Source organism: Zootoca vivipara, chromosome 9, assembly GCF_963506605.1.
Source record: "Zootoca vivipara chromosome 9, rZooViv1.1, whole genome shotgun sequence".
In the NCBI taxonomy this organism is placed as follows: Eukaryota; Metazoa; Chordata; class Lepidosauria; order Squamata; family Lacertidae; genus Zootoca; species Zootoca vivipara.
In genome coordinates, this window is record NC_083284.1 from 27,926,976 (window position 1) to 27,940,024 (window position 13,049).

General features: G+C 41.5%; 1 protein-coding gene across 1 annotated transcript in view; it reads left to right on the forward strand.

Moving 5' to 3' along the window:
* Positions 1 to 13,049, forward strand: part of SYNPO2 (synaptopodin 2) — a 93,249-nt gene that overhangs the window by 52,808 nt on the left and 27,392 nt on the right. Inside the window, exons 2-3 of the mRNA XM_035111525.2 lie at positions 6,432 to 6,583; positions 10,281 to 11,053. Of these exons, the coding sequence (XP_034967416.1) occupies positions 6,432 to 6,583; positions 10,281 to 11,053 (925 nt within the window). The remainder of the gene's footprint in view (positions 1 to 6,431; positions 6,584 to 10,280; positions 11,054 to 13,049) is intronic.

Here is a 13,049-nt window from a genome sequence, read left to right on the forward strand (position 1 = left end):
ACTTTACCATAGAATATGCATTTTTTTTGGCATTACTAGAAGTGCATGGCAAAATTCAGAAAAGTGAAAATTTCAAAGGATTCGCACATTGTTTTGGAATGTTTACCTTAAGTGCAAACAAAATCAGATTTCTCCCTCGTCCCTGAAACCAACCAAGCACTCGTACCCAAACCAGTCGAATGCAACAATATTACAGATCCCCCACTCGCTTCACCCTCATACCCTTCTTACAAAGGCTTGCTGCCCAAAATACAAAAAAAATCAACTTTATGCATATTTGCAGCTCTAATGGGCATATGCGCCACACCCACTAAAAATTATCTGATTGGTTGAGACATGTGTGTGTCTGTGTCCCCACTCTGATGTGGGAAACTTGTAAGAACTCATGACAACTTATGAAATCTCACAACCTGTAGCTTTTATTGTTTAATGTCATCTATGTCCATCGCAGATATTAAGGAGACCGCCTTACAAACTTAGGTTAGTGCTTGCTGATAAGCTCCTTCCCTACGGCTAAACCTCTCTTGCATCCCCAAGCTCAGCTTTTGGGGTGTGTCCAGAATACTGTTCCATGCTCCTCTTTTCAAGATGCTCCAAGCCTGTGGATCACTGTGGGATCCAGATTCTCTTTTTCTTTAACCAGTATCTGTCTCATGCTGCTCAACTCTGTTCCCTTGCCTTTGTTTTCTCCAAACTAGTCAGGGTACCTTGTACAGGACACTAGCCATTCTGTTTCTACAATTGAAATGCAATGAAATCTAGAGGAGAATTAAACTAGCTTATTCAACAGCGGAAAGAGAAAAATTCAAAAGCAGCTGAAAGCTGGTCAAAACAAGGGAGTTCCACAACTTGGGTGCCACAACAAAAAAGGCCCTGAAAGGCATAAAACCAAGGAAGCCTTCAAGGATATTGGGACAAACAAAGTATCTGATGTTGAGTGCATTGTATAAGCAGGAGCATATGGGAGTAGGCAGCCATTCAGCTACCTCACCCTAAACAAAAAAAAGGGCTTTCTATGCTATGTAAGAACCAGTGCTTTAAATTGTGCCCAGAAATGACATTGGAATCAGTGGAGAGAAATCACTTTTGGAATAATCCAAAAGCAGACTCCAGAAATCGCTCTGGCTGCCATGGAGTGACTCCGGGAGTTCTTCTGCTATATCTGTTTTGAACTCTTGCAGTTATCAGTCTGGATTCAGTGATTTGTAATATAGTGTTGGGGTCAGTAAGGTTAAGCCCTCCAATTTAAGTTCAGGTTTGGGGTGCATGTGGACCTATATAACTAAATCACTAAATTCAGGAAACATGCTTTTAACACAATCAAAATGCAAATCTGAATTTCTCATTGTGTTTTCTTCCTGTGTGCAGTTCCAACCAGCAGGTGGCACACTATTGAACTTACCTTAGAGGGAGAGCTGTATACGTATTATGGAACACATCTTTCAACAGGAGCAGTGCTCTGCACCAGGGGGAAGGAAAGGGAGACATTTGAATGTTCCAGTAAGGCAGCTGTTGTCTAGACATATTCAACATAAGGTAGTTCAAGGCTGTAGAAAATGACTGCAGAAGGCCAGAATGGATTTCTGCTGTTGGAGAATAGATGGCATATTTAAACCAAGCAACTTTAGCAACTATCTTAGAGTCAAAGAAGCTAAAGACAGTCTTCATTAACCTCATGTGTGGCAGGAGCAGTGGATTAAATGCCCCAATGGTGACTAGAGAGTTTGTTTCCTCTATATTTTAAACCCAACTTCCACCAATAAGACTAACAGCTTCAGCCAGATTGAAATTGGAAACTGCTGTATTTTCCCTTGACATCACTGACAACTTTTATTTTCAGCAACCAAATATTTCCCTGGAATATGCATTGTTCTTTGCTGTAAGAATGCAGGCTCCCAAATATTAGCACCGAAGGTTACTGATAATAATAATAATAATAATAATAATAATAATAATAATAATAATAATGGAAAAACCCTAGATTCTGTATTTCAAGCAAAAACAAGGCATTTAATTGTTAGGTTCGAGACCAAACTTGCAAGGGTGTTTATATATTCCTCCAAGGAAAATATGTGCACAGCATACCACACCATATTTGTAAGTGTTTATCATCTCTACAAGGAGCAATTAGGCTATGGAGGGTGTGCTTTGATATTGTTCAAATGAGTGCCAAGTATTCTCAACAGTGAAGATGACCATGGCTATGCCAAGGATTACCCTACTGATGGTTATCATCAAGGCATTCTGCCAGTTAGTTTCTTAAAATGACAGGCCCAAATGATAAGCATTAAGGGGAAATGTTGAGCCAAGTATACTTCTGCTCTGAGTGGGGGTGCGCTAGGAATGATTGTTTGTAACCAATAAGAAGTTTTAAGAAGCTTTAATGTGATGCAACAAAATTCACCATAAGGAAGATGCATTTGTTAGGGCAGAGACAGCAAATAAATACATCTCAATAACTCTGGCAGGAACCTTATTTGAGGAGGTTAAATGACGCAGAGACTATTGATCCACTTTGAATTGGCATCTGGCTTTTTGGTTCTCCTGTCCTGTTCTCTGACACCAAAAGCATATTTGGAGATTGTCATGTACTGTACTGTAGTGCTTTGTTGTCATGAATTAGATCTAGATAGTCACTGATCGATAAAAGCCATTTACTGGAAAGGGCACTAGACCAGCATTCTATTCGACAGAGAATATTCATAAGCATGTTTCATTCCTCCCACTCCCCATTTAAGGCATCTGTTTTTATCCCTAGATCTGTGCAATGCCAACAATTTTATAAACATGGGTGCTTGGGTGAACTGCTGGGCACTTCTGAGCCTATTTCCCCTTCTCTTTGCAGAGATGTCCTTATTTGCTGTTGCATTGGCTAATATAATTGAGTTCTTAGATGTCCACCTGGTTAATGTCACTACACATCTCAGAATATTATATTATTTCATAGTCCATGCGAACTATAACAGAAAGTAGATATCTTATGTTAGTCCTGGAACTCATAAAATACTAACAATTTGTCTTGCTAGTACTTCCAAGGATTAGCTGCCAGTTCCAACAATGTAAGATTCTATTTATGGCCTCTGGTGCTTTACGTGACTTGAGTCATAGATATCCCAGACCTGTTTCTTCTACCCTTGCAATCTGAGATAATCCAAGGGATGCAGACTTGCTTCAATTCATGGAACAGTTGTGTTTGGACTAAAAACACAAGGGCCACACTTCACATCTGAGGATCACACTTCACATCTGAGGATAAATATGAGGACTCCTTTTTCCGTCATGTTCATTCATCCATGCATAGAGCTGGCCTGTTTGAAATAGTTTGCAGACTAAGGAATATCTCAGTCAACTTGCACAGTTAAAAATTACGCATTTGGTAATTTTGTTTCTTACAAATTTGTAAGGCTCTGGCATAATCCAAGTGGGAAAAGTCACCAGAAATTACCAGTCCTATCAAGGTATGGACTTGTCTTGGTATCTACTAACAGGTGCACCCTAAAGTCACCATGCTTCAATTCCAAATCCATTTTATTGAAAAAATCCACTAGGATAGCCACTTCGGATTTTTGTTTAGAAGGAAAATGTTTTGACAGAGCTTTCTCTTTACTTAATCCAACTGAATACCCTGATGTCACGGTGGCAGCTAGGTTCACTGTGTGTCACTAGTTTGGGTTTAAAAGTTATTTTTATTGCAGCTAAGTATGACTCAGGAAGCATGAGGGGTGGTGAGTCTTGGAGGCTCAGAAGGTATCACATTTTGAAGGCATTTCTTCTCACCGCCCATCTGTCTGTCACTTTCCGTCATGTGACATTATATCACTGAAGTTTCAAGATTCATCATTTTCAGCCCTGGTTTGAATTCAAACCATGCTTGCAAAGGAAAAATCAGGAGTGTGCTCCCAATTCTTTTCTTGCAACCAAAATTGAGCACTTTTAAAAAATTTGATTCATTCTTTCTGTTACTGTGCAGGAGTGGGCTCCTGGTTCTTCCTTTCTTGCATCCGCATCATTAGGCGTGGGAAAGGTGGGCATGGTTAATCCAAAATAGCCTGGTGGGCCAGCCCCTGAGTCCTTGCAGGCCTAATTACAACCCCAAGCCACAGGTGCCCAACCAGTGAGTTACCAGGTCAAACCACTGTGCAAGGAGCTGTAATGTTCATGTATCTGTGTTCCGTTGAGGCACTGTTAAGTCGGCTTAACATTGCTTTATATCAATTCCATGCACTTATTCTCATTTCAAAGCTAGATTATAGATATGCAGAAAAAGAAACAGTATTGGTGTATCAAGACTTCAGCAATTTCAGCAGTAAACCTGCATACCCTCCAACATTTCTCTGATGAAAATAGGGACATCCTGTTCCATACCTTCCAATAATTTTCCAATGAAAATAAGGACATCCTAAAGAAAAGTGGGACATTTCCGGGATCAAATCAGAAACCTGTAAATCTCAGACTGTCCTTTGAAAATAGAGACATTTGGAGGGTCTGAACCTGCTGTAGAAGCAACAGATTCAGGTAGAATCTTGTCTTAAGAGCTGAGTTAAATGGAATTTCATTCCTCCTGTTTGCAGCTGAAGACAGCTGTATGTAGCACCAACTGCCTGGTTCCTTGTGATGTCACAAGTAATAACAATTATTATTATTATTATTATTATTAGTATTAGTATTATTAGTATTATCATTATTATTATTACTATTAATATCCCACCCGTCTGGCTGGGTTTCCCCAGCCACTCTGGGTGGCTTACAGCACATATAAAAATTGTACAACATCAGACATTAAAAATACCCTGATACAGGGCTACAGATACAGATGTCTTCTAAAAGTCAGATAGTTGTTTATTTCCTTGACATCTGGTGGGAGGGAATTCCACAGAGCTGGTGCTACTACCGAGAAGGCCCTCTGCCTGGTTCCCTGTAACTTTGCTTCTCGCAGTGAGGGAACCGCCAGAAAGCCCTCGGAGCTGGACCTCAGTGTCCGGACTGAATAATGGGGGTGGAGACGCTCCTTCAGGTATACTGGGTCAAGGCCATTTAGGGCTTTAAATGTCAGCACCAACACTTTGAATTGTACTCAGAAACGATTTAATGTTTCTGTTAGCCAATGTAGGTGTTTTGGGACCAGTGTTATATGGTCTCGGCGGCCACTCCCAGTCACCAGTCTAGCTGCCACAATCTGGATTAGTTGTAGTTTCCGAGTCACCTCCAAAGGTATCCCCATGTGTAGAGTGCATTGCTGTAGTCCAAGCAGGAGATAACCATGTAACACTCTGGTGAGACAGTCTGCGGGCAGGTACCATGTTTCTCCGAAAATAAGACACCGTTTTATATTTATTTTTCCTCAAAAACACACACACTATGGCTTATTTTCAGGGGGTGTCTTAATTTTTTTCTCCTTCTCCTGCTGTGGCCGGCATTGCTGCTGCACCTATCACTGTGACATCTTATTTTCGGGGTATGGCTAATATTCCTTGAATGCTTAAAAATCCTGCTACGGCTTCTTTTTGGCTACGTCTTATTTTTGGAGAAACAGGGTAGAGTCTCTGCCTGTGTACCAGATGGAGCTGGTGGACAGCTGCCCTGGACACAGAATTAACCTGTGTCTCCATGGACAGCTGTGAGTCCAAAATGACTCACAGGCTGTGCACCTGATCCTTCAGGGGCACAGTTACCCCATTCAGAACCAGGGAGTCCTCCATACCTGCCCGCCTCCTGTCCCCCCAAAACAGTATTTCTGTCTTTTCAGGATTCAACCTCAATCCATTAGCCGGATTGAGTCTACTTCCCTCTGGTTTTCAATATTTAAAAAACTTCGGAACAAAATAAATGCTGAGTTATAAAAATAACCATTAAAATGTGAATGACCCTGTGAAAGAGCAAGGGAAATGACTGAGTATTCAAGTGGTACATCATTGGCATTTTAAAGTGGAAGAAGCTTGGCACATCCCACTGTAGAAATACATTCTAACATGCCTGGTTTGGGTTTTTGTTCTGATACATCTGTACAACTCTGCTTTATTATGTTTTTCAACCATTCTCTGTCAATCAAGAAAATTATCAAGGGTTTTTTGTTGCAGCTAGCCTGCTTCGGAGGTGACAGAGGGGTTTTAGTGAGTGTCCTTTTTTCATTCTACAAACCATCACTCTGGACATCTGCACAATATAGCCTTCCGGGGCACCCATCCTTTGATTGAAATAAAGGGGCATAAGCTGGTGATATGTGGTCAGCAATGATAGAGAGAGAAATTGAAAATGTAAGTAGATGAAATGTAGAAGAATTTTATAAATTACTGCAATCATTGCAGTCTTTCGTGAATCAAAACAATGCTTAAATACAACTTTCTTGTGGCAATTTGTTGCCCCATACGAATGAAATGAACGTTTTTTTCTGCCATTATCTGAATAGATGCTTTACTTTTTATTTGTTTCAGATTCGCAATAAAAGCAAAGCATCCAAGGCTGGGCTGTGTGAAGGGGATGAGGTGATATCTATCAATGGCAACCCTTGTGGCGACTTGACCTATTCTGAAGTTATCGCTCTGATGGAGGGCTTGGCTGACACTCTCCAGATGCTTATCAAGAGGTAAAGGAAACTCAGCTTGGCTACATATACTGATAAGGTCCATGTTATAGTCCCATTGCGATTTTGGGAACCAACTTTGCACTTTCTATGCCACTTTGCACAATTTTTAATAGACCATTTTAAGAACACTTATCTTCACAATCACAATGCCTGGTTCTTTGCACTTCATAATTGCATCAAGAAAGTGCAAATTAATTACATGGATAAATAAATTATTTCATTGGAAAACTGAGGCTTGCCGATCAGAAGGTCGGCGGTTCAAATCCCCGTGACGGGGTGAGCTCCCGTTGCTCGGTCCCAGCTTCTGCCAACCTAGCAGTTCGAAAGCATGTCAAAGTGCAAGTAGATAAATAGGTACCGCTACAGCGGGAAGGTAAACGGCATTTCCGTGTGCTGCTGTGGTTCGCCAGAAGTGGCTTTGTCATGCTGGCCACATGACCTGGAAGCTGTACGCCGGCTCCCTCGGCCATAACGCAAGATGAGCGCTGCAACCCCAGAGTCGGTCACGACTGGACCTAATGGTCAGGGGTCCCTTTACCTAATTCCCATGGAACAGGTATAGGATCATTCTGACAGTCATAACATAAAATTATCTAAACTTTCAGAGGGATCAAAGTGGTGTTCACTTCACTTTTAAACAGCATCAACCTGTTGAAGTTCGTACTGTGGTGTGATAGGAGTTGTATCACTTATCATTTATGTAACAGAAAATGCATTTGCGCAATAAAAGTGAAGATTAAATCCCACAGACCAGATACAAACACTGAAATTTAAGTCCTAGAGGGAACAATGCACTTTGTATCTTGTGGTCAATCTCCCCACAACAGAAGTGCAACTTCGTTAATTGTAATCATCATCAGACTTTAAAGAAAGATATTTAATCTTGCACAGCAAATGGCAAACATTTATTGTTGGGGACAGGAGATGGTGTATAAAGACTTCAAGTATATCCGTAGGCAGAGAGCCTTTTAAGGGGGGAATTCTTTGTGGCTGTTTCTGTCTCTCCCGCTTTCCCTCCCTCATTCCCTCCCTCATTCCCTCCCTCCCTCCCTCCTGTCCTCACATAAACAGAAATCCAGACACACTAAGCTACCAATAAAGGCTAACATTTATCTGGCTCACCCCCAGTTTTCCTTCCTACAAGGAAATGTTTACAGATTCATAGTTTATTAAGCACCACAATTGATTGTCCAAATAACACAACATGATGGAAACCAGCTACATTCACAGGGCTGCATAAATTAAGATGCTTGACCTTTTGGGAGCTCTGTCCATAGTTTGATAGATATTACGGACCAGCCCTGTGTCCAGGTACTGTTTCCAACAACTGATACAGATGTGCAAGACAGAGACAGAGTGGGACTGAGATTTGCCAGAACAGATGGCTTTTTAAGCATGTCTTTTAATTTACCAGCTTCCCCCAAAATCTTCAGCCAACACTGCCAGATCCTGCATAATATTTATTTATGCTTTTTATTCAGTATACTGAACTTTTGCTTCCTCGAAGCCAGATAGAAAATTAATGGTATATCACTTGGATGTATGGTACAGTAATGGGGTCTGAAGGAACCAAGGATTTACATTTCCCCCCTTTCCTTTAAGATGTGCGAGCCTTGGGTCCATATTAGATCCCCTTTAGTGCTGCTGAGGCACCACTCTGCAATTTGCTGGAAGCAGAAATAAAAGGGAGATCTCAATGTGGCACGATACTGTATATTTTTATTAACTTTATATTTCACCCTTCCTCCCAAACAAGCTCAGGGTGACATTTATATTAACACACTTAACAGCTATATTAACTAGCGGTTCCCTTTCCCAATGGCCAAGTGGGTTATCAATAAGCCCACAAGTTAGTTCCATTCAGCAAAAGCCCCTGATGATTTCAAACAGAAATGCACTGCTCACAAATTCAATATATTTTACTGCTTCCTATTTATCCTGCCTGTGGAATTTGTGAGTAACCTCCCATTACATAGCCTTTCTGTGAAGTACAATATTATTTAACTAATAGAAGAATTAGAGGGAATAATTAATTAGACTCTCACCACCCCAAAAACAAAAAGTGACCTGTCATTTCTCCTGACCAGGAGCACCTCTGTTTTGCCTTTTCATATATAGTCCATTGCTGCCTCTAGGCAGTAACAAAGAGATGAATAGTTCTCTGATGACAATACTTGGACAATCTGGCTTCTAGGAGCCAAGGAAAGAGAAAAAGTCATTGTTAGATGCTTTTGAAAAACTTGTTTAAAATGTGGGACTCATTGGGCTTGCCCTAAAAATCAACTGGGCTTTGAATGCTCAAAAACCCAAAGGATTGGTTCACACATTCACTGACAATTTTCCAAACATTCTCACCCAAAAGATCTTGTCTTTGAGAAGGGATAGGGTATCCAATGGCAGACAGCGAACCTCGATACCACAAAGCATTCCCTTAGCTGGAAGTCACATGTGGCCTGATCCTGCTGGGGACCAAAGGGATTGCCATTTGCAATTAAGGACAGATCTTGTGAAGCCTGTCTTGTTTTGAAGTCAGCTCTCCCCCATGTATTATGCCACCATTCCTCAAAGGTAAAGGTACTTTTCTCGGGGAAATTGGAGCAAAATCAGAGGATAGCAGGGCAGAGCTTGTCCATCCCTCGAAGACTCACCCCGTCTCCAGTTTCAGTGCTAACAGCTAAAATCCCCCAACCCCCCCCTTTTTTTTTGAATGGTTCCACTCAGTTGTGTGGCATATACACTAAATGAAGAACAAACCTTGGTGACAGCTTACGGTATGTCTGGAGTGAGACAAACCATGAGCCTGGGTTTTTATGATACACTAAGCCAAACTATGGCTTATTCCCAGTTAGTATGGCAGCAGAACCGCAGGGCTGGTGGGGCAGCCACAATCCTCTCCAATAATCTGCGCATTTGAACAGTCACACTAAGCCATGTTTTGATCTAGTGAAAAGAATGCCATCTTTAACATGTTCTTCTTCGTAATACATGGGGATACATGGGAATATGTTTGAGGCTCATCAATATACTGGAAGACCAGGTTAGAAAGATCCATTGGCATTAATGTCAACACTTGTTCAGGTGTCTACGTTTCTTACTGTTAGTAAAAAAACAACAACACACTTTACTAGTTTTGTCCTACAAAGCAAATTATGTGATAGATTTAGATAATAACTAGGAAGAAAAGCCACCCCACATATGGCTGGCAGCAGTGGAACTTAATGAAGCAGGATGCCCAGTGCCACATCTACAGCCCTGCCACTGATGCTGGCCTGGGCAGAAGGTTGAAACTGAATGTTTGCTTTGCCAGCTCCTAGACTGGTGCAGTGAAAAGGCCTGAATGAGGCTCGTTGTCATCACACAACAGCAGCAGGGTTGACTTGGGATCCAGAGGATTTCTTGCTGGCCCAGCTCCATTCTGAGATTCATTTGTAAACTCTTGGTGCTCCCCAGCTTAAGTCCAACACTGCATACACCAGGGATAGCCGTGGTGTGCTGTTGTTGGACTACAACTCCCATCACCCCTGACCATTGAGCATGCTAGCTGGGGCTGATGGGAGTTGTAGTCCAAAAGTCTGGAGGGCAGCACATTGACTGCTTGTGCGTTGCACTGTATTGATTATGTAAACTTTTTAAACAGTTGCTTGATACGCAATTACGGTAGATTTACAACTCAGATTTGCTATTTGTGTCTCTGCAGATCTTCCAGTGGAGTGAATGAGACCTTCAGTCCTGAAACAGAAAATGGCAGTGGCATTAAAAATGAGGAATATAAAGAGAGCACTACCCTGCAAATCAGAACAGCAGCGCCCAGACCCCACCGACAACTGCAGGTCATAGAGGCAACCCATGAAACACTCCAGAAAGAGCAGCAAAGCGATGCCGAAAGAGATATCACCCCTTCTCACAAAATCCCTCCCAAAGTGATAGAAGCCCCTAAAACACACTTCATAGAGGTGCCTGCTTTCACTGGGGAAAAGCCAGGACCGACAGTTGAGCTCCAGTTGTCCCTCTTGCATGACAAACACAGAGGCAGCAGTGTTCCCAGCCTGACTGTCCTAGGAGCTGAACAGCACAAGTCCTCAGAAGCGGGAGCCACCCTACCGCAAGATGGGACCAGCTGGCTGACTGCAGGTCCCGCGGCTGAAAAAGACCACGCTGTCCAGTGGTCAGGCAGAACATTCCAGGCTGCTAGCGGCAAAGAGGTCAAAGCAGACCTCGGAGCGGAGACAAAGGAGCCGTCTCTCACCAAGGTAGAGGTGATCCTAGACTGCTCTGACAGGGCAAAGGAAGAGTTCGGGTCTTTGGCCGAAAAGGGGTGTGTGGATTCTCAAGTGGAAGGAGGGCAGTCAGAAGCACCTCCTTCTGTAGTCTCCTTCGGAATCTCATCAGAAGGCACAGAGCAGGGAGAAGACGACCAGCACTCTGAAAGGGAACATAGCAGACCTCACAAACACAGGGCAAGGCACGCCAGTGAGTATATTATTGCTAAGCGGGTGGCTTTGCTTGAGACTTACATTTTGCAACATAGAACATTTCAAAGTGCAATTGCGTCCATGTGCTTAGGATTAATATAAACTTTAAAAGGGGGCTTCTTAATATCCCCTCCCTCACTTTTCTAAATGCCATTCAGTTTCTGTTGTTTTGATGTATGGTTTTTGTTAGCCCTGTAGCAATATTTTTTTAAAAAAAAAATCAGTAGGAATTGAATGTTCTTCATAGCACTGACTAGAAAGCTCGCTTTGAAACATTATCTAGGACTGCTAACTTTCTTCTTCTAAAAATACTTGCTGGTACAGACAGCCTGTGGGGCTTCTTAACAAAGACGTAAAAGGCAATTTGACAGAGATTGTCCCAGAAGAGGAGTAATGTTGTCAGGCATATCATTTCTTGCTTGTAGGTTTTACCATGTACAAAGAAAGGCTGTGTTTTGTCTAGAATTGGCATACTTATGATGCTACTTCTATTAAAAGTTCTATTAAAAGTTTTTTTAAGTTCCTTTAAAAAAATGAAAAGTAGTGAAGTAGTGAAGCTTGATGATGCTTGCAGAAAGCCGCTTTGACAGACACCAGCATGTGTATTTTTGGCCAGTTATCTGATCCCTTTCAGTTTTGCAAGGCTTCTCTACACTGTAAAGTGAACTTACTATTCCTTCTGCCTTCCATACCTAGAGGTCAGTGCAAAATCTACACAAGGTCTTTAATTGGAAGTAAACTAGTTGACCAATAGTACGACAGCTAAAAACAACTAACTCAGATGCAGCTTTTCTCAAAGCATCCTTTTATTGATTCAGTTCTGATCCTGGCAGTTGTGCATTCATTGTGGACTATTTCAAGAATTCCATCAAGGGATTTTTCATTGCAAAATGACAAAGGCTTGGTGATATACTGTAGCACTGAGCTGTCTTGCACAGGCTGAGCATGCTAGCCCATTACTAATTCCTCTGCAAGCATATTTTTAGAATTATAACCGTTTGCATCATTGTGTAAATTAAGCTGTTGCTTATGCTTGAAGTGCCCAGCTGTAATCCACATATTTATGTCATATTTAACAGAGTATAAAAGAACAGCATGCATGCTTTGCATTTTGGCAGTGAAGCCAGCAGCAACTGTGGGCTTGTGCTTGTCAGATTACACCATCGGTTTAGTTATAAAGGGGTTTGACTAAATACCCATAATTAAGCCGTTCAATACAGGAATGTTTTGCATTCTTCAAGTACCATTGCAATGAATACAAATCAGGGAATTGTATTTCCTTTCTTAAAGAAGAAAATACATTCATTTCTAAACACATGATCATAGGCTGGTATCTAAAGAGTCACTATAGGCTTAGGTGCCATATACACAAGGGCTAATGTGCACCCAATATGATTTTTGTCTCCCCCGCTCTTTGAATAGGCTCCCACACTCGTGTCATATCATAAACTGCTTTAGAAACAGCTTCAAAGGTGTTTTACCATGAGATTACTGTTCGATAACACCCAAATCTAATGTCTTCTGGGGTGTGGCTCTCTAGTTCCAGGGCTCTTTGGCTCCCAACAACTATCTACTATGGAAATCTTCATGAAAACCATGTTCCCTGGATTAGGCTATCTACAGCCTAAAATATTATGTAACATTGTTATGTTCAAACGGATGCTGTTTGCAATGCATCAAAAGGAAAATGGGGTAGTATATCCCACACTGAAATATAAGCTAGCCTGTAAAGCAATAGGGCTCCATATTACTATATATATATATATATATATATATATATATATATATATATATATATATATATAATATGCCGATCTTCCCCAACCAAGTACTCTCCAGAGATTTTTGGACTCTTCTCTCCCACCATTCCTAGGCAGTGATGTAAAACGTCAGGGATAATGGGATTTATGGTCTAAAACATTTGGAAGGCACCGGGTTGGGGATTCTGTTCTATGCTTTAGTACTCACACTACAGCCTGCTTATCATGTAGCAT